The 22,878-nt window shown below is 38.4% G+C and overlaps 1 protein-coding gene and 1 pseudogene across 1 annotated transcript; both read right to left on the reverse strand.

Moving 5' to 3' along the window:
- Nucleotides 1–776: 776 nt before the first annotated feature.
- LOC140857756 (protein MOR1-like) lies at nucleotides 777–5,617 on the reverse strand (annotated as a pseudogene).
- Nucleotides 5,618–7,586: 1,969 nt separating this feature from the next.
- LOC140858072 (endoglucanase 9-like) lies at nucleotides 7,587–12,392 on the reverse strand. The gene is made up of 6 exons (XM_073257535.1): nucleotides 11,727–12,392; nucleotides 11,270–11,577; nucleotides 10,707–11,165; nucleotides 8,567–8,702; nucleotides 8,318–8,490; nucleotides 7,587–8,226 (listed from the first exon to the last, which is right to left on the reverse strand). The coding sequence occupies exons 1-6, from the start codon at nucleotides 12,118–12,120 to the stop codon at nucleotides 7,828–7,830; spliced, it is 1,869 nt and encodes a 622-aa protein (XP_073113636.1). The 5' UTR covers nucleotides 12,121–12,392; the 3' UTR covers nucleotides 7,587–7,827.
- Between the last annotated feature and the right edge of the window lie 10,486 nt (nucleotides 12,393–22,878).

Genomic DNA, 22,878 nt, shown 5'->3' on the forward strand with positions numbered 1-22,878 from the left:
ATTTGCCCTGTAATTTGATTCAATCCATCATAATTTATCACTTTCTTTTATTTTTTTTTTTAAATAATGATGAAGCAGCATAATAATCAAGCTAACACATTGTCAATAATTTTACTGTGAATTTGCTAAAAAGACACAAGCTTGAAAACTTGAACCTAGTGAGCATCATGGTGGGATCCTCAGGTTATTGTGTGAATGAATCAAGTTCTTGGTCTTCCTTTGTTAGTTAACCATAATTCCTTACTCTGCTGCATTCTTGTGCAGTATTTCAAATTTTTAGAATGTTTCATGCATATGCACTTGGAGCCATTCTTTTTTGTAGCATCGGAAAGTGTGTTGTCTAGTGTGAATTTCCATGTTGTTTAATTTGACATTCTAGAAGGACTATCATCACGTACCTTCAGTTATATATTTATGGCAAGATGGATCTGAACAGCTTTTCTACTACTGTGTGTTGGACATTGACATTCCATTATGGTTAAGAAAATGAAGAATAAGTACTTCTTAATGTAGCTTAAAGACTTTACGTTTGTTGACTTGCAGGAAAGTTTTAATTGTGTTCAGAGACATCTGTTTTGCACAGAGAAGGAAAATACTTTGAGTCATTGTCTGGCATTCCTCAAACTAAAATGGCACAAACCACTCCATCCCAAAATGCAGACTTGTCCAAAGGAGTCAATATATTAACAGGATCAACAAGTTCATATTCATCTATTTCCTGGGGAGCTGCAAGTAGAAAGTTATATAAGTTGCTGCACGTGAATCATATTGAATTGAAATGCATGCATCATGTTAAATAACAACATGTTGGTCCAGGTTCATGCCTTTTTCTCTACATAGAGCAGTGTACTTCAACCAGTTTCCGAAAAAAAGAATTCTAGATAGAAAGACAACATAAACTTGGATTCCCAACATCAACCATGAATTCTGGAGAGGTACCAATACCTGCTGCTTCTGTAACAGCTTCCAACTCTGCTTCCTTGTCTTGCTTGAATCTGAAATAAAATATCCAAGATATGAGACCGTGAACGCTTTACAAACCATCAGTTTCAAGTGGTGTATTTTGATTTATATTTAGAAGATACATGGATGCAAGAGTAACATAATGGGACAGAAAAATGAGTGCTTCTAATCATTAGTTAATCCACAATTTGCATGGATGAACCCACTCTTGCGAAGTACTAATCTCTACATGCAGTTTTTTGAACATCTGATAAGGGATACGTGAGCCTTGAATCCATGCCAAACATTAATAGATGCAATGTTCACCATTCTCTACCAGAGTGAGCAAAACTTTTGATAATAGTTGTAGCAACAGCTGAGACCAGCCATTATCAGCTAGGACTTCGAATAAAATGGTTCATTTTACAATACTGTTCAAGGTATCTCAAAGCATTTAGCTGGAAATGTGAAACAAAGCAATATTATAAATTTATTTTATGATTTATTATTTTTTAAGTTTCCATTTTACTTGTCTAAAATAACTACATGAAATGAGATTTTATATCATTTTCTATTTTCTAGAAGCTAAAAAGCTATTATATCCACATGCATATTTATTTTCGAGGGTTTAATATTTAAAGAAGGGAAAAATCACATTACCTTACCTAATGAAGTCATCATCAAAAAACAAATCTATCAAGCAGAATTCTGAAATCATGACACTTCTGCTATAGTGGGATTGACAATCTTTGGCTTTCATTCCAGAGCAAAACAACAACAAAAGCATGCTAATGGTAGTTGTAAACCAATGTACATTCTCTTGGTATTACTAATCTTTCTTGATCCCAATCATTATCTCAATAAAATTACTCATATTCAAATAACTGAACAATCTTTTTTCCATCTTTAAATATTTGATTATTTAGAGGTAGCAGAGAATGATTATTTATATGGGACAAGTTGGACAAGTAAGTATAGAGCCAACAAAAGATATCAATTAACGATATTCCATATGAAGGAACAATAACAGTGAAATTAAATAACCATGTTTAAGTACTAATATTACATAATTATGTTATGTGGCAAACCATTCAGTTTTGTAGTAATAAACCATGTGACTCCATGTGTCCTTGCAACATGATTCAGCAAAAAATTGAACAAGCATTTAGCATAAGATTTTTAAAGAATCAGTAATTTTACATTTTCTTATGAGATAGCCTAGCAGAAATGGTGACATTAGCAAGTTCTGCCTCAAGTTCTTTTTTCTTCAAACAATAAAGTGACAACACATTATGTCATATATGCAATATGACATGAAAATAAACAAATGGATGACTTCCTCACCATGGTATCCTGAATTTTCTCAAAAATAATAGATTTTTCTGGATCCTTCCCAAACCAGCGACAAATTCAACTGTCAGCCCTTTAGATGATGCACGGACATTTTGGTCTTGCTGATCCAAAGGTTCAGGAAGCATTTTCAATGTCTTCTTTGGAGGAACCACCTTTGCCCCAAATTCAGTTAATACAGAAAGAACATCAGAAGAACTTATCCTAGTTCACTCACTAGATCATGGGGATGAGGGTTGGAGGGCCTACAGAAACATCCATTGGTAAAAAATGCAGAACTGAGAGCTCAAAGCATGACATCAATAGCTGGCAGAAGAGCTTTTGCAACTGTATTTTTTTATAGCTTTAAAGATCCACGACATCCTGAAATCACAAAGAGATCCAGAAAACTCTTTTAGTGAAAAAAAAAAAAATTTCTTTACCAAATATCAAGGAAGAAAATTAGCTTTTTTGGAAAAAGTAAAAAAGAGCAACCTGCTGTTCAATGTCTTAATTCCTATTAATAACCCCGAGAAAAAAGGCATGGACCATGTATATTTTTGCCCAATTGATCAATGACTTCTATATTTTTGCCCAATTGATCAATGACTTTTTATATTATATATTATGTTGTAAAGCTATAGGCAATCATAGGGAAACTGAATAATGGGGGACATTGGCAAGCAGCTCAAAATATTCTACAACATGAAGATGAAACATATACTTTATATGCAATGATAACAAGGATGAAGATGATTTAACAGGGTGGGTGAAAAAGAAAGCACAAGGGTGGTAAAAGGTAAAGATCCTCTACATACAATCCTTATCTTACACTATTTTTTTGGATAGGAAATGTGCATTTCATTATCATGAAGATCAACATGTTTGAAAGATGGAATAGGAGTAGAAAAATATAGGGTACCTCCCATCATTAGCAATTCTAACTACTTCAATAATAGTGGAGGGGGTAGGCCTCGAGGTGAACTACTATCAAAGTTTAAATAACCGTTCAGGACTTGGTTCAGATTTATGTTGATTAGATGAATTGTAATAAACAATCATTATTAATTTATTTTATTTCATTTGAAACATTGAATAGATCATTAGAAATAATAAGTCTGAGATAAATAGGTTTTTGCAGATACAGTTTCATAATTAGTAAAATGCTTATATACCTGTCAGCTTTAAATGTTGTCATATTGTTAATTATTACAAACATAATTGACTCTTCTCTTAGTTCAGATTTTTATTGTTTTGAGGAGGTCATGTTTTTCCAAAAAAAAAAAAAGGCTAGTTCAAAAGTTCAGCTGCAACTAATATTTGGAAAAAAATCTGTGAGGTATTGCTTGCCTCAAGAGACATCAAGAATCAGGGAGGGAAGAAAGAGGGTGGATACTGGGTACATTGTTCATCCTTTAGAGCTGCAGGATATTTGCTAAGGCAAGCTATGGAAAGGCAACATATCCACTTATTCTATACTCAGAGTCCAACCAACCACCTTATGCTGATGTGTATGAAGCTACACGCTTAGCTCTTTTGAAAGACATGGAGGATGTCGACAAGAAAACACTGAAACACACAATACAGGAGTAAGAGTACTGGTGTCCTATCTGCTTCTGATTGTGCACAAAGGGCACTGCAGGAAACATTGCCTTCAAACAGCAAAAGCACACCCATTAGCATAAGGTTAAGTCAAATTATGTTGGCTCAACCCAGATCTCATGAGGTGCAGCCAAAAATGAAGGACCATTCCTTCAAGTTAACTGGAAATTGCCCCCTTACTGGATTCACAATACAGCACTCGGTAATCACCCTTCTAATGAACAATGCATTCTTATATCAACGATTCCACCATTTCTATAAAAGTGTCCTTCGGATGAGCGGCTAACTAGTCCCAGTGCCCACTAACCTGACATAAAAAGCATCTCAGCCACTAAGTTATGTGCATTCATAACAACCTTATATATCAAGGAAACCCAATCCACTCCTTGTGCTTGTAGACTAACTATGTCACAAAATTTGCAGAACATTAAACCCAAAGCCTCTTTTGTGTATTATTCCTTCAATTATGAAACAGAAAAGTTGCATAGGATTGCAGCCTCTAGCACATGCTTTGCTTCTTGCTAATGGTCAAACAGAATACATGCAAAACTCTTGAAGCCCTCTCATTTTCTTAGGATCATATTTCTCTATCATTATCATGACCCAACAGCTTTATCCCATCTATTCGGATCTGGCAGGATCATTCTTCTCTTTTTGTTATATATTCAGTTCTTCATGGCTTTCAACATCCACCAAAGGGAACATGGGAGCAAACATAGCGAAGAATAGACCAAGTATTGCATCTAGTCGGATCAGCAATATTCAAAGGCACGATACAAACTTCAAGCTAATATGCAATGACCAGTGAAACAACATAGCAAGCTCTATCTGAAAGAACGCTTACTTAATAACTATTAAAAGCATAAAAATGTCAGCCGCCTCCAACTCCATCCAGAACAGATGCGCAGTCTGAGATTTCTCGACAGAGTTAGGTCGACCAGTTGGGCACTTTGCAACAATCGCATCCCATGCTTCCTTTGTTTATCTGCACCAAAATAATCATCAGATAAACGAATACATTAGAAAACAGAGCATGTTAAGCCAACTAGCAACAACAATGGTACCTTCCAGCATCAGCATCAGCTGCACGCAGAAAAGCAATTAGGGCATCGAGTGCTTTCTCCCGTACAAAAGCGTTCAAATCCGTAAAAAGAGGTCCTGATCAACAAAAACAAACAACAAAGAAAAACAAAAAAGGCGATTGTTTCAGGAAAAAAAAAAAAAACAGAGTGAAATTATGGCATCGACAAACCAATCAAAAACGGTATCAAGAAAGACGCTTGCGATCAAAATACAGCAAAAATACATAACAATTACGTGACAAAGAATCCAAAACCACATCTTTCCTCGTCAGCACCGATTCATCCATCTATCAAGTGAACCATGCACACCCGCGGATCAAAAAACCGAATGCCATCGATCTGGGAAGGAATGAAAGAGGAAAAGAAACCGAAAGAGAATCGAGGAAGAGGATTTACCGAATTCCTTCAGGGATCGCGAGGATCAGTGACCGAGTTGCAGACGGCGGCGAGGTCGATGTTGGCATCGTTCCGGACAGTTCTCGTGGAGTAGCCGCTCGTCCAACGGCAGGTTCTTTGCTACCTTCAGCAACGTCTCGTCCTCCGTTGCCATAACTCTCCTACATCCTCTCATTCACTTCCCCGCACCGAGCTCTTGATACAGAACGAACGTTGGAGTGTCTCAAAGAAAAAGGAAAAGAAAAAGAGCTAAACTAGGACAAGAGGCAGAGGGAGAACTACACTTGGAAATTACCCTCGTCCCGACGGATCCCGACCCGATCCTGCCCCAGTGGGCTGGATTGATTAAGATGTTGATCAGATTTTGACCCAATCTGAATCGAATTCGATAAATATATATTTTATATCAGATCATATTCGGATAATGATCATTCCGATCCATTATCTGATCCAAATATAATTCAATTATATATATATATATTATTTAAATATAAATTAATTATATAAATATGAATCTTATGATTTTTAGATATGATTAAGATCTTAAAGATTGAAAAATAGCAGTGGACCATTGTTCAATATTTTTATTTTCATCTAAAAAATTTTATTTAAGTAGAACAAATATATGATTCGATAATTCGATATTCAATCAGACTGAATATGGATAAAAAAAATATTGACTCATTGGATCACAGATTGAATTCGGATAAATATATCGATATATTAGATTGAATTTGGATTCACAAATCGAATTTGGATGGATCCAAATTCACATTCGATCCGAACCATTGTCAAACCTAAAAAGAATACGTATAATGAGGGACGTATAAAAGCCTTTCGCCCAATATTCTCCCAAACAAGCTTGTATAAATTCTATGCGGGAAATTCCCGATGGCATGTTCTCTTGAGGCGAAAGGAACGGCAGATCCGTTCTCCGTATATAAATCTATGCGCTTATTTAAAAGATGGCGTGGTTTTGAAGCAAGGGCGTGCGAGGAGCGGGGGGAATATGACAGAGGACGGATCTTGACGGCGTCGATCCGGGAATGTTTAATTTGGTGCCGGGTTGCGGTGGCGTCTGGGACGGAGCGGGAACGGCAGGATAACGGCAAATAGAAGTAAAAGTGCGGGGTTCGCAAAGCTAGCGCCTAACGATGGCGATTAGCATGCAGAGTTTTTTCTTCCTCGAGCGCTCATGGTATAAGCAAAGAGAACACCCCAAGGAACACTCCAAGACTGATATTCTTACAAAATAAAATGACCGAATCTGGATGATGTTTGGGATCAGGATATATATGGACCCAGACATGGATCTCTGGGTGCATCTTTTGTGCATTTGTGTCTGGGGCCAAGACTTATTTGAGTTCCTGCGAAGAAATCATGCATAGTTTGGTCCCATACATTACCTTTAACCATGCAAGCCAAGACTTATTTGAGTTCCTGCGAAGAAATCATGCATAGTTTGGTCCCATACATTACCTTTAACCATGCAAGATGGCAAGACCAAATCTTGTAATCAGGATTGAATATGTAACATGTCTCAGTTTGGTCCCATATATTACAAACTCTTAGCATCACCATATAGGATGAGCATGAGCCTGGGAAGAGCTTGGTTCTTGCGCACCAGTATTTCTAGATTTTCAGATGGTTGCTCGAAGCACGATTAGGCTTGATATTTGGACCCTGGGACCTGGTTAATATCGTCTAAGCTTGAAGGTCCATATTCACATACATCAAAGACATGAATGGGGATTGCAAGTTAGCCATACAGATCAGCGTGCATGCACGTATGTCAGGCATAATTCAAGTGTCCCTCGCAACATATGTACCACTTGCAAATGGAATGAATTAAACATTCAGGAACCACATTCCTTCAAACCTAAGATAATTGTTCTGCCAACCATTTGTTGAAGATGATCATCACCCGACGGTCCAAAATGACGTCAAAGGCACCTAACTCCTAACTGCTCCAAGTGCCATCATAGAACTTAATAGGTTGGAGAGCAGCGCTGATACAAATAGGCATATCATCAAACAAAGAAAACTTATCATGCACTCATTTGAGTGGAAACTTTCCTCAGAAAATCTAAAGATTTCATGCAAGTTCTTCACTGAAACTGCATAACTGCAATGATAATAAGGATTTAGGCATGCAGTCAGGAGGTTTCAAGACAATTGGACCTGTCTTTCTTATGGGAAGAGCTTCTTCACTCATTAAAACTGTTGTATAGATCATTCCAGCAATAAAGGGTCTCCATTATTTTGGAATTCATGAATATCATACATCCTGTATACAACACAAGCCATAATAGAACACTAATATACAAAAAGTGGTGCAGCACTAGGCTTCACATCGTTAGTCGCTTGAACAAGGTTTTCATGTCATCCTCATAGATGCTAGATCTTCATAGCTGGGATGAAAAAAATCGTCATAAAGTTTTGATCACGAGGCACAGAACAACAGGTCTTCCTTATCTCAAGGCTTCCACGGTGCAGGGGGTGGCGGGGGAGTTGGAAACATTGGTGGAACTGCAGAGAATATAGTGTTCTTATCCACTCCACTCTTTTCACCAGACAAAGCCACTAGTGCTGCAACTAGACCAGCATTGCCTGCAAGAGTTGGCTCGGTATAGTTGTAGTTGGTACGAACATCTCGGAATCCATCACGTCTATCAGGACCAGCAACCATAGCTCCAACAATGGTGTGAGGGTTTGGCTTCTTAGTGTCCCTCCACTTCCATCCTCCTTTACAGCTATACTTGACACCGTTCTTAGGAATTGATGCAGCTCGATGATGAACATGCTTAGGATAGCGGTTTCCAAACCCCACAACATAGCTCATCTTCCGGGGATTTTTACCCAGTACATAATCAATCTGCCATTACATGAAGAGAGTTCATGTCGAAGCCTATAATTGTTAAAATCGAGCACATTAGAGATTAGGTTTCCGCTAGAAGAGAACTTGCCTGGGTCTGGGCAAAATTACGAAGGACGCCGGTAGAGTAGAAGTTGGGACCACAATACCATCCTGGAGTATCTGCAGCATCAAGATAGTCACTGTAGACAGCTGCAAGAAAAGCCGCACTGACTACGTACTGAAGAGGCTGTGGTCTTCCATGGTTCAGTTCTATCAAACCACCTGCCATGGATGGAATAGTTGAGACTTTTTCTGAGAGAAACAAGCGAGTAATTTGAAAAAACGAAGAACCTCAAACCTTTTGTTCGGTTGAAAGAGGTGAAAATAGGTAGATAGGAGCACATGACAATGCTGGTCTGGTTGTGGAAAGTTCTCAAAATTTCTTCATATGGGTAGCCTGGACTCAAGAAGAGCCTCAATCTGCTAAGAAGAACCTGGATGCAGAAGAGTAAAGATAAGCAAACTAGAATTCTATAGAGAAAACAGAGTAATTCTTATACAAATTACAAGAAGCATTGAAGCTTTCTGCAAGCTCAAATCAATCAAATGTAGTTGAAGAACTCTTAGATCTCTCTGCAACAAAAAAAGAACTACCAGATCTCTCTAGAAAGTTCACAACCAAGACCAAACTGGCCAATCAAGAAATATGAGCATGAAAGTTCATCAAAAATTGCAGATGAACTGTTACAGAAGCTCGGTGGAACCCAACTCAAGACAAAACTAGAGGTCGCTAGAGCAATCTACTAGAATGAGGTTTGCTCATAAATTAAGCAAATTTTGTCCCTTTGCAAGGTTAAAACATTCAACTCTGTGGTATAGTGAGAATTGTTGAATGAGAATGCAGCCTACCTCAAAAACTAGCTAAAGAGACCAGAAAAAAAGAAAAAAAAATTGATGAAATTAGTCATGGTCAACAAGGTGTACAGAAGAAAACCAAGCAATAGGATTATCTATCTAGCTGAACAGAATGAGATAAGTAATTCCAATCCAGGTGCTATTTTAAATATAAATTCCATTTCCACTAGGAAGTTTTAGCCTTGCCATCGTTTAAATGTAGAAATTTGGTCTGCAAAGTAATTAAGTGGATCCATATCTTTGCTAATAAAAATTGCAGGAAAGAAATATCTGAATCATCCTTTCAATTTGTGCCAAAATAATTGGCATTTTTATATTTTTTAATGCCAGGAAAATTCCTAATGCATATTTAAACATCAGGTAACATGAGGTAAAACAAAACTCATGCTGCTCTCTTGTTTGAATCAGAAACAGAATATCATGCATGAGTACTGGGATAAAACCGAAAAAATCATGATCATATCATCTACAGTAGTCAACTTCCAAAATGGTACGTGTTGAAATGGCAGAAGCTATTAAGAGTGTAAAACCAATAAGACAGTGGAGACTTTTAGGCATATAGATATTGTCAAACGGATAACTATCACTATTGAATATTGATTTAGAGAAAATATCATATCATGGGTTAGGTGCCAGCAACATTAATTAGTTTAAATAAAAATAGCTAAGACAACACAAGACAATTTAGAAGCAAATAACAATGAACCATTTAGTCAATGAAATCTTGACTTTTTTACCAAATTGATGCATCAAAAACCTATTGCAAAACAAGAAATACAGTTACCTTGGGTTAATAAGGCAGCAGTCATTTCCAATTTTTCAAATCCTTGGAATTTTTGTAACTCAGCAAATTTTTGACGGAAAAAAGATCAAAAATATCTTGTTTTATTTATATTATGCAAATAACAAACAAAGGAGAGCACCCCAAATTATAATTTTTAATTAACAAAAGAGAAGGCAGGTAAAAGTCCTCCCATCAAAACCAACAAAAGGATCTACTCATACCAGATATCTTGATCCCACATAGAGATACAACTCCAATCCAAAAGAAAAATGGGGGAAAAAAAAACTAATCTCATGAATTCATCGGAACTGATAAGCATGCTGACACAAAAGTCTCGAAGACAGGATATGCTTGAAAACGTGAAGCTTCAAATTGGACCATATATGACCATGCGACGGAACAGATCAGGAAAGCTGGAGAACAAGTTTAATGCAGAAAATAGATATAATATTTTATTAAGCTCCATCAGGTCTTTCAGCTTAGCTACCATCTTTTCCACCAATTAAGACAAAGCGTCCAAGAAGTAAGACAGTCTGATCAACAGATCAAAAAGAGGGAATATTATAAAATTCCTAATTAAGCACGATCGACCATGATCTGTATTGACAGTATTTTCAACCACCTCACAACACAGCAGTTTATTTTATTTAAAGTTCTAAAACATTCAAACTCAATAGCACAGTCTCTGATCAGGTCAAATTACTCAATATATTATTAAATCGTCCAAGAAAGATATATAGGCACTCAATATTTCAAGCAAGCTCGGGTATTGAAGCAAGAAGAATTGGTCAACACTTACTTGAGCACCAATGAGCTTGTTGTCCCAGCTGAAGACCCCATAATCAGGACCGCCCCAGAAGGCACCAGCATGCTTTGCGAGAGTGGGATGAGTAGATAAATAAAGGTAAGATGAATTTCCTGTTGCCAAATACATCCATGCCCCACCCCACACAAACTCATCCCAGTAACTAGTAGAATTGTAGAAGAGCGAGGGGTCGGAACCCTGAGGGCTGTACCTCCCCCTCTGCTCCCTTGCAAACTTCCAGACCGTCGCCGCACCATGGACCAGCTTCTGGGAGTAGGCCTTATTGTCCTTGAACACAATGGATGCAGCAGCCAGAGCTGCGGCCATCTCGGCAGCGAGATCTGAACAGCTGTGGCACACATAGACTGGTCTCGGGTAGTCAATGTCCTCCGGTCTCATCCAGCAGTAATGGTCATTTGGAGTGGTTCCTCCCGAAGTGTCGCCCACTCCAACCTGCCAGAGATCTCACAAACCATCACCTCAGGAATCACAGTTCCATGAATTTATGCTATAACTACGGATCTTTTTGCTATCAAAGTTTGTTCTTTGCTTTTTACCTGGGCAGCTATCCGATCGATGGTATCGGCGGAGTTGTTGAAGGTCTTGAGGAGGTAATCGGTGCCCCACTTGATGATCTCCTTGACATGGTTGAGCTCGCCGGCGGCCTCATACTTGGCGCTGTACTCGATTACGCTCCAGCTTAGCATAGTCATGGCGAAGGAGGCCGGGAAGTTGAACTTGATAGCATCTCCGGCGTCGTAGAAGCCTCCGACGAGGCTCCTCCCGTAGGACGTGTCGGAGATGCCGTCCTTCATCCCGGAATTACCTCTCCATGACACATTGTTGTGCTTGGGAAGCCGCCCAGCTGCAGGAAAAACACCAAAAATACATCAAAGTCCGATCTTTGTCTCATTCGACCGATCAAAATCCAATCTTGACGAATTTTGTAAAGGGGACCGCATGCATTGGGAGAAGGAAAGGTTTTTAGGGCAGATCGGAAAAGGTTCGGCTTACATCGCTGGGCGTTGAAGAACATGAGGGCCTTGTGGAGGGCAAGGGTGTAGTTGTCCGGCGGCGGCTTGGGGTGGTGGTGGCGGGGGACAGTCTTAACAATGAGAGTGATGAACCCGGCGAGTGCGGCGGTGGCGACGATGGTGCCCACGGTCCAGATGAAGAGCTTCCGGCTGACGATGAGACACCCAAGGTCGACATACTTCTTCTTCTTCTTCCCTTGGTCCCCTGGCCCGGCCAGGAGCCAGCTCTGCTGCGTCTCATCCAGCGGCCGCGACGACGTCGACAGCGCCGCTCGGTCCAAATCCAGATTCCGGCTCCGGTCGTCGTCCGTCGCCGAGTCCGCGTTCGATATCTCCAGCGGCCCGCCCCACGGATCCCTCCCGTACATACTCATCTTTCCCCTTCTCTCTCCGCCTCTCCACTCACAGCCTCAAAACCGCCACCTTTTGCCTCTTTTTTGCTCCCTTCTTTCCTCTTTTTAGATGGTAAAAAAAGAACAGAGATGGTAGAAGATTGGAAGCAAAGCAAGTGATCTGGTGGAGCAGTCTATTATACAAATCCTTTGCTGTTAAGAGAATGAGGTGAGATCGATCCGAGTTCGAGACAATCTAGAGAGTTTTTGGGGACCTTTGTAGTGAGAGTGGGTGGTGACAGTGACGGCGAAATAGAGGGGTTGGTTCGGTAAAGATTAGATTATAAGGTAAGAGGGAGCGTGGAAGGGAAGAAAGCGGTGGCGTTTTATGTTGGGTGTTTTTAGTGGTGGGTAGGGTTGCTTTACTGGGGCTGCCAGCCTGGAAACAGCGGGCTCGGATGGGAGGAGGAAGGAGAACACGAGGGTGCGTCAACGGGTGCGAGGATGTCGTGGAACGACAGCGTTCAATGTTTTGATGTTTGCGTTTAAACGAGAATTGCATGTGAGCTGTAGACCGATTAGATCACTGGGGATCTTGGTAGGGTTGGGTACACATGGGCCCGGTTGTATTTGGAATACTAGATCACACCCAAGGTTGGCGTTTGAGCTGTCGCTGGGGACGCTGGTAGTCGGTGCAAACCACCGGTTTTAAAAACTTGGCAATTCAACTCAAGGAATTAGTTTATTTGTGCATTTTGTTTTGTATGAATTATGTGTTTTTTTCTTAATTGATTCCACTTCGTTCGGATCCTTCCTATGTACCTCTAACCTCCAAGTTTTAGTAATTAGTATGCTTAATTATGGAGATTTAATGGAGTTGGTGCTCCGGTGCTGGTCTTTTTATATCAATGATATAGGTGGATTTGAACATAAGTCTCACGTACCAATCAAGAGACTTTACGCATATTCTTCATACGAGAAATGTGTTTAATGAAAAGGAAATTGAGCTGAGGCATGGAAGGTGAGAAGTATAGATCAAAGATGAAACAAATTTAAAATGTAGTGTTTCATATTTATTGTTTGGGACCTAGTTTTTACTTGTTTAGAATTGAAGGTTCAAGAAGCAAAGCTACGAAGGAAGCTTTGGTCCCTTGCATCACTATTGAAAACTCCAGAGGATTTATGGGAAAATAAATAAAAGCAGAAGAAGTAAAAGCTCTTATGCCATAGACGACAATTGTTGTTCCACCTCTTGCTCGATAGTTTTAATCCGGTTAAAAATAAAATAAGTATTGAAAAAATATTTCCATGTTTTTTGTTCCCATCAAGGGTATCAAAAATTTAGGATATCTTCAATAATTCCAAGCAAGTGTCATTATGAAAGACATCATTTATATTTAGGATATAGTCCTTCATGTCCTCTATCTCAGCTAATTAAATAGAAATTTGCATCTAAGAAATATGACTAGTCTGCATCTAAGCAATTTCGGTCACTACCTTTGGAAGCCATGTTAAAGAAATCAACTACAAGTTCTAGCACAAGAAGAAAACAAGACCATCAAAACTTCCTCTCTTTTTTTCTTGTGTGGGGGGGTGGTTGCAGGTGTGAGGGAGATTATACACCACCCGCAAAGGCATTCAAGATTTTTTTTTTTTGACGAAAAGGGAAGCTAAGAAGGTAGCCATCCAGCATTTATTCAGGAAGAAAAAAAAATATCTACAGAAAGTTTGAGGACATGCGGTCCATTAGAGCACCAGAAACATAGTAATTAAGGAGACAACATAGAGGGGTACCAAACAAAACAACCAACTAACAGGGGTGAGTTTTGGCTAGCGTAACAAAGCAGCAGGGGAGGGGGGGGGGGGGGGGGGGGGGGGGTGCGGGCGCCAAGAGACTAGAGAATAGCTCAGAGCTTAAACATTTCGGTGGATGCTTCTAATCTTTGCCCAAAATCGCCCAAAATCAGCAAGAACAAGGTGGTTGCAAAGCATCAACCAATCATTGAATATCCTGATTGCATCTGAAGCTACAAATGATGGAGATGATGATTTTGTGAAGGAAAATTGTGGTATTTTTTTTCTTTTAAAAAGTGTTTGGTTGGAGGGAGTGGGGGGTCTGTAATCGAAATCGGAATGGATAACTTTCATTCCAACCGTTTGGTTGGGAAGAGTCCCATTCCGATTCTGATTTCGGAGTGGAATGGAAATGGCTCAATCTATATAGAACTCAATCCCTACTCTCCTCTATAGATTCAAATTTCTATTCCAATTTCGATTCTGATCACGAACCAAACGCTTCGGAGGAGTTGGCTATTTCGATTCTAATTCCAAACCATTTCGATTTTCATTCCCATTCCGATTTTAATTACAAACCAAACACCCTCTTAACGTGACCAGGCAACTACAGCAAGGGGCATTTGGATTATTTGACGAAGTCTCTTTAAGAAATTCCTGTTAATCCAATCCAAACATAAGCATTTGAAAGAAGATTGAGGATGGAGCATGCTCAATGCAGCACATATCGCTTTCCAAATGCTTGAGAATAGAGGACAGCTGGAGAAGACGTGATCCATTGACTCCACAGCCTGGTTGCAAATAGTATTGTCTCTTAGATTTTTACCAAGTTTCTCACCCAATATATCTCTCTTGGCCGTATTGAGTTTGTTCTTTCAGCATGACGATAAGAAGCATTTAATTTTTGAGGCCCATTCTTTTGTAGATAAATATCATAAAAAAATTATTAATTTTCTCATTAACTAACTTATCTATACTCTCACACTTCTCTAGATGGATAAATCATCTTTTCATGAATAGCATTTATCCATAAAATAGAAAAAAAAATCTTACCCGTCTAAAAAGTAAGTAGGTCATTTTTTCATCAACCAATTTTTTTTTTAAAATTTCATTCCTAATATACCCTAACCTATAATAATAATATAATAATATATAATACTTGTTATATATAATATAATATAGTATTATTATCGAATAATAATATTTTATTATTTTGATATAATATAATTATTTTATTATTTTATGAATATATATTATATAATAGTATATATTATAATATATAAAATATAGTATATTATAACATAATATATTATACTATATTATTGTATATATACTAAAAGATATTATGAAAAATATGGATAGATTTTAACAATCTATTTAAAAAAATTAATAATGCAAAAAAATATGAGCAATAGATTCTCGAATCATTTTTTAATATATAAAAAAATATAAATAAATTATTTTTCTATCTAAATATTATCTAAAAATATATTTACTTAAAAAAATATAGATTCCTGATAAATTTTTTACTCTAAAAAGAACTAGCCCTTGAGGGGATGAAAAGGCTCCAAAGAGCGCCAGAGAACATGGATTTTTTTCCGGAGGAGTTGAGAAAAAGATGCATGGACTTGATAGAGAATTGTCCGCTACTTTTAGCTCTCCAAGCATCTGATCTTCCTACGGGTTGATCGAGGCATCGCTTAAGAGAGAAGCCAAGTGCAAGTATTCCCCTCTCATAGCGGGGGGGTGCATTGGGAGGTAGTTCGATCTTTCATCCTTTTGTTCTCCTGCTAAAGAAGTTAGCAACCGGTCCATTCTTTGGACAATTGAGGATAAAGAGGTGTGGGAAGACTGATTGAAGTAGTTCATTGCAAATCCAGCTATATCTCCAAAAAAAAGTGTTTTACTATCATTCCCAGCGAGATGATGGATGTGATTACCGAACGCAAGTAGAGTTCCAACAACATCCTTCCATAGACTTGAACATCTCTTTATAGGTTTCCAACTACTAGACGATCAGATCTTCATGTGGTGAGCAAATTGAATTTGATTCTTCCACGGACTATTGTCCAAAATGAGCATTCTACACCCCCATTTGGCAAGCAAGAACGTATTGAATTGCTGGATGTCCTTCCCGCCAAACAGGGCCGGTCCTGATATTTTTTAGGCCTGGGGCCTGTCTGTACCCAGAGCCTCACAACTGTCAGGAAGAGCAACTGATTTCATTACCAAAACCCACCCCCATCTGATCAGACGCCTCACCACTGATAATGCATTCAGTTTAGATCGCACCTCGAGGCAGTCCTCTTCCCATAAATGCCTCACCACTGTACCCAGGCGCCTGACAAAAAAAAAAAAAAAATAGGGCCTGGGGCGGTCGCCCGCTTTGACCCGCCCCAGGGCCGGCAGTGCCGCCAAACCCTCCTTTCTCCTTCTGTAGGCAGACTGTCTGCAGTTGACCTTACAAGAAACACCAGAAGAGGTTGAGGCACAATTCTATAGGAAAGATGACCGAAGACCGAATGAAGTGGTTCATTGCAAAGGCATTCAATATTGGCCAGACATTAGACATCATTTGCTTCATTTCAGTATGCTATGCACTGGAACTCAGCCATCTACACTTCTTAGTAACTCACGCCCTCCTAATCAGTGGCAAGCGAACATACAATGAGATCCATCTATAGTTTTCTTAGTGAAAAGAAGCAAAAAGACAACCAGAAGATCCATGAACAACACATATTTTGCCTGGTTTAGTACTTGGGATGGATGTGACCATGGTTGAGAAAGAGACGGATGGTGGCTCTCATCCCTCTCCCATAAAGGGCGCAGAAAGGGCAAAGAGGATTATGACTACGGCCTTTCTGAAACAAAACCAACGAAGTTTCAATCAAACACTGTATCACCGGCGCGTCCACGTTGATATCAGCAATTATTAGTTTGATACCTCCAAAAATGTTCATATAAAATGCTGTTTGTTATCGTTGGAAGTTTATTTTAGATATAGTGCAGAGTCAAGCTTCAAAATAAAAAGAGAAACTAAATGCATGTTTGGATGGTTGGCCTGAAATCACAAAATATTTATGGCCCAATCACCAAAAATATTAGATTGTAAACTAGCTAAACCTATATTTTTAACTAGTCAACGCCAACTGCGTCTATATTGATATCAGCAACTATTAGGTTGTATTTGGTAGCTGATAATCTATCAAAATTGCTGGCAATTTAATGTGGTAATTTGAATTACTGCATTTGATATACTTTTTAGATGGTAATACATAATACCTTGGCAATCTAGATTGTCTTATGAAAGATAATCTGAATTAACTTAGGAAGGGGTGGCTATCCAAATTATCATTTCTTTGGTAATGTTGTAATAAAAATTTTAGATAAAATTATCTCTCAAAAAAATCACACAAAATCTATTATCCTACCCTCCCCCCCACCTCCCTCCGTGTGCACCTTCGGCCTGCGGCTCCTCGATCTCTCTTTGTCTGCCCGCGGCTCCTCCGTTTTTGTCCCCCACCACCTCCCGTGGCTTCTCCACGTCCGTCTCCACCACCCCCATAGCTCCACAAGCGCTCGCCCTCTCTCCGCCCTCTCAGTGCCTGCAATTCCCCATACCCTTTGGTCCGTCATTTTTTCACACCACCACCACATCCACATCACTCTTGTTACTTCTCATAAAAAAAAAGAGAAGGGCACCAGGACAAAATTATTAGAGATATTTTAAAAATTTGATTTTACATTACAGATAATTCGATTATTATACCAAACATGTCAATCAAAATTTTCAGTAATTTTACTACAACATTATTTATGTATACCAAACATAATAATCAACATTATTGATAATTTAATGGTGATAATCTATTCTAAAGGCATTCCACATTACCATCCAAGATTGCCTGGCGATGCACCAAACGCAATCTTAGTTTTATACCTCCAAAATTGTTCATACAAAATACTATTTGCTACCATGAAGTTTTTTAAAATATATAGAGACATGCTTCAAAATGCAAAAGATGGTTGGACCCAAAATTCTATGGGATTCATGGCCCAACCACTAAAAATATTGGATTATACAAAAAATTTTTGTACATCATGTGCGGTGCAATAAAAGTAACGTGGAGCACACCGTCCAAACATATTGGAGCACATAACACACTTAATGATGGGACAGATATTTAATGCCATTCAACTTTTTTTTTCTCTAATTTTCAATGATAAAAATGCCCTTTTCTCCGTGGAACAAAGAAAGAAGGATTTTACTCAGTGCTCTAAAGGATATTTCAATCCTTTTACAATTTATGTGTTTAACCGTTGGATTAAATATGAACTACTCGGATTTCAATCAATTAAAGTGCTCCTGTGCATGGCTGGTGCAAAATAATATTTCAAAAATTAGAAATATTTTAACATTGAATTGATGGCATCTTTTATAATTAAATTAAACTTTTTCTTTACAAAAAATCTTCTCCAACCAGCGAAGGGGTGATCACGAGCAGAGGACCCGCAGGCATGTGAGGGGGCAGAAGAGCCGCGGGTGGCGGGGGACGGCATGGATCGAGGGCATGGAGGGTGACCACAGGCGAGCACCGATTAAGGACCCACAAGCATGTGAGGGCCGGAAGAGCCGCAAGTGGCAGGAGGCAACATGGACTGAGGGGGGAGGGGTGACCACAGGCGGGCGATGAGGCGGATGATCGGCGAGAGGGGGGGGGCGGATGACCCATGAGGGGTGGAGGGGTGGGGGTGCAGTGTGGTGCAGGCGGTCTATGAGTGGAGGTGGGGATGTGGACAACCTGCAGGTGGCCATGGGGAGGGGGGTGCCTGTAGGTGGGCGGGGAGGCTGATGACTTGCAGGTGATTGCAGGGGGTAATCGCAAACGGGTGAGGGGGGGGTTTGGGGGCAAACGACTCACGGGGGGGTGTGGTGGCGCAGACAAGTCGCAAGCACCGAGTTGGGGGGGGGGTTGATCGCGAGTGGAGGACTCACGGGCACATAGGGGGCAGACGATCTATGGGTGCCGGGGGGGAGGTGGGAGGGGAGAACGCGGAGCGTGCGGGGGGCCGTGCTCGGAGGATCGATAGGTACTGTGGGTGGAGGGGAGGGGACTACAGGCGGACGGAGGGATGGATGAGCCATGGGTGGGCACAAGGCATGAAGAAGTCATCGGTGGAGGGAGATGGAGGAGCCATGGGCGTAGGACTGCTCGAAGCAGCCGTGATGGCGTCAAGAGGTGGGGGTGGGCGCGAATAAGCAGAGGGAGGAAAACTGACGGAGGAGCCATGGAGAAGGAAGAAGAAAGAAAAAAATAATAAAATATTATTTTTTAAAAAATAAAATATATAAAACCATAATGTGTAATACCTATAATATCCTTTATAATAAAATATTATGAAGGAGCACCATAGCAAAATCTAAGAAAAAATAGTATTATTACTTTTTGATATCTTATATGACTTCTTGTGAATATATATAATATCTGAATAATATATATGACTTTCTATGTCTTGATAACATCCTGAAGAATATATATGACTTTCTGATATCTTGTATGACTTTCTACGAATATATATGACATCTTGAATAATATATATATTTTTTTATGAATATATATGATATTTTGAATAATATATATGAGTTCTTAATGTCTTATATAACTTTCTGTGAACGTATATGACATCCTGAACAATATATATAATTTCTTACGAATATATATAACATTCTGAATAATATATATGGCTTTCTAATGCCTTATATAATTTTTTGTGAATATATATAATATTTTGAATAATATATATAATCAATAAAAATCATATAAGGCATCAGAAAGTCATATATATTGTTCAGGATGTCATATATATTGATATAAAGTCATATAAGACATCAAAAAGCTATATATATTATTTAGAATGCCAAACATATTCACAGGAAGTCATATATATTATTCATGATATTGTATACATTCATAAAAAAGTCATATAAAATATTAGAAAGTCATATATATTATTCAGGATGTCATATATATTCATAAAAAGTCATATATATTGCTCAGGATATCATATATATTCATAGAAAGTCATATATATTATTCAGCACGTCATAAAGATACAGAAAATTATATATATTGTTCAAAATATCATATATATTCACAGAAAGTCATATAAGATATCAGAAAGTAATAATACTGTTCATTCTTTATTCTTTAGAAGAAAATGATATTTTTGTCATAAAAAATATGATGGAAGAAAAGCTGAGTGGTATTTAATGTCTGTTCCATTATTAATTGTGCTATGTGGTTCCATGTGATTGGACGGTGTGTTCTATATCAATTTTGCTATACCGCACGTGGTCCACAAAGAATTACTCTTGGATTATAAACTTGCTAGGCCTATGTTTTCAACCAGTCAGAGCCATCTTTTAAATAGGCTAGCTGAATCTCACATGAAAAAATATATCATCTGGGGCCAAACTCGTATAAGATGTGTAAGTTAAGCCAATACAACTAAGTTAGACTTGACTAGGCTATCTTTATAAAAATCCAAAGAACCATTGGAGTGGGCCAGGTCAAATCCAATATGGGAGTCTACTCTAAGAATGTAAACAAAATCAGGAAATATATCAGGACTCATTTGGTTTTCAAAAAAGTTTTCTCATTAAAATATTTATTTTGGGAGATGATGCTTGAATATATGATGTTTGAAAATATTAATTTTTGTATGTTTAGTTGACTATAGAAAAATAGCATATTTGAGGATAGCTTATATTTATTTGATTGAGCATTCACTTCTTAAAATAAGTTATGTAAAATATTTGATATACCCTTAATGTAGTGAAAAATTTACTTTATTCTCTCTAAAAGAGATAAAAATTATTTCAATTCATAACACATGGGAAGGTGACTTTCCCACGTCTCATATAATTTTTTTTTTTCATGAAATATAAAAATTTTATTCTCGTGAGGAAGCTATTTTTTTATTTTTTATTTAAAAACTCCAATCAAATATGAAGTATTTATCTATTTTTATTGACCATAATTTCCTTCCTCCTCTTGCCGCAAACCAAGTCCTTAGATTCATGGGTAATGTAGGTCTTCATTTTACTCTGGTATTAGCTAACCAATTCACGGACTGGTTACCCACCCTTACTGGCCGGCGGCCATGCCCAAGTGCTATCAGTTAGCCTCTCTTAGTCTCTTTCTCCGCACTGCTAGAGGCCAGCGAGCGGTAGACGGGCAGCAAGCATCAGACACCAATGAGTTAGCCTCGGTTAGTCTCTCCCTCCCTCCCTCCCTCCATAAACTTCGCACCTTTCCTTTTCCTGCTCCTCTCCACTCTACCCACTTTGCTGTCTCTGCCCAACAATAACCAGAGCTTGGAGCTAGCAGCCTTTCAGGCAACAACGCAAGGCTAACGGGTTATGGTCCGTCCGTTCTGCAATAAATGCGATCAATTCTAAATCCTTAATCTGATCGAGAGATTTTTACATCTATGTTTTAGGCCTTTCTTACTATTATGTACTAAAGGAAATTGACATCATCAAGTGCATTTTCTTTTTTTTTCTTGGGTACATAATAAAGCGCAATCCTTTGTTCTTGGACATTTGACGATCTTTTGAATAGACTTCTAATTATATATTATCAAATTATATATTTTATTATATTTCTTTTATATATATATGATTAGCGACTATCTTTCATATACATTTCAAAGATTGTTTTTGAATTCATATTGTTGCTGCTAGCATCTAGCTTAGCTTCGGAGGTGATGGATTTGGATTGGTTAGAATTCTATTTGCATCAAATGGGGAAAGAACCTATGAGTTAAATTCTTAATTAAAATTATTTTTGATGAAAATCTTTCGATGCTCAAATCAATCCCTGAAGAATAGTAGAAAAGAGGAAGAGCCTGATCAAAAGAGTTTAGTTGGAGGTTCTCTGTGCATCTTTATTTGCATATGGGATAGTTGACTATTTTTGCAAATTCAGACAAAAATGGTAAAATGAATCATGCTACTGTCTTATTTGTCCGAGATGGATTGTTCTAAAGTATACTCGTAATATGAAGTAGACAACGAAATGTTCAATGTGCAATTACCACTGTGCATCTCGGCTTAATGTTGATCGAACTGGCTAAATAATCATATAGTTGATATTAAAATATCGCTGATACCTATCGAGCTAAATTACATATATCATAGTGTGAGAAGTGGTCATTCATAATTTTGTGATCCTTATCCTCGGCATAAATATGACTGATTTTAAATTTAGTTTTTAATAAAAGTATTTAAATTATTTTGGCAACGAAAAACTAGAGGTCAATATGCGACAATAAATATAACAATAAAGAGTCCCAAAGAGTATTCTAATGGAAAGAACATTTATTTCCAATCAAGTGATCCAGATTCAAATCACGATGAAGATCGGGCTTCGATTAACTGTCAGGACATAAATAATCGAGAGAAAATGTATTCTGATGGTCAGAATACGGGGTCTGAAAGTGACAGTTGGTCCTGAATCCTCGGTAGTATTGGGATGACATACTTATCCATTGGATCGTTTGTATATAAAAAAAAAATCTGGAAGGTGTTAATATTTTTTAAAATTTTTATTTTATATATTTTAAATTTTATTTTATTTTTCTTCAAATAATTAATAATTAATATAATTATTATATTATTTCGATAGTGCCATTGATCCGACAAAATCGATGGCCCGTTCTGTTTTATGATTTGATTAACCGTCGTGTTTTCAAAAGTAAAAACTCTACTTTGCCTTGCCTTGTTTGAAAATTGCGGCACGAATTGCCACGCTGGCTCGCTCGCTTGGGCCGCTGGAACTTTGGGCGGGGCGAAAGCGAAAGACGCGCTTTCACGTGACGCGCCGCGCGCACCGCCAGCCGAGAAATTATTCGTTGGACCACGTGTGGGGCCACCGTTTCATCTACCGGTCCGGTCCGGCAGCAGCGCAATGGCGTGACGACAACCACTTATCCGAAAGAATT

The sequence above is a fragment of the Elaeis guineensis genome, chromosome 5 (assembly GCF_000442705.2).
Source record: "Elaeis guineensis isolate ETL-2024a chromosome 5, EG11, whole genome shotgun sequence".
Classification (NCBI taxonomy): domain Eukaryota; kingdom Viridiplantae; phylum Streptophyta; class Magnoliopsida; order Arecales; family Arecaceae; genus Elaeis; species Elaeis guineensis.

Bases quoted from the DNA above. Each gene is read 5' to 3' on its own strand.
- LOC140858072 (XM_073257535.1), bottom strand. From the start codon at position 12,120: ATGAGTATGTACGGGAGGGATCCGTGGGGCGGGCCGCTGGAGATATCG. The intron at 11,166-11,269 runs GTAAAAAGCAAA...GATCTCTGGCAG, and splicing joins TCGATCGGATAGCTGCCCAG to GTTGGAGTGGGCGACACTTC. The intron at 8,703-10,706 runs GTAAGTGTTGAC...TTCTGCATCCAG, and splicing joins ACAAGCTCATTGGTGCTCAA to GTTCTTCTTAGCAGATTGAG.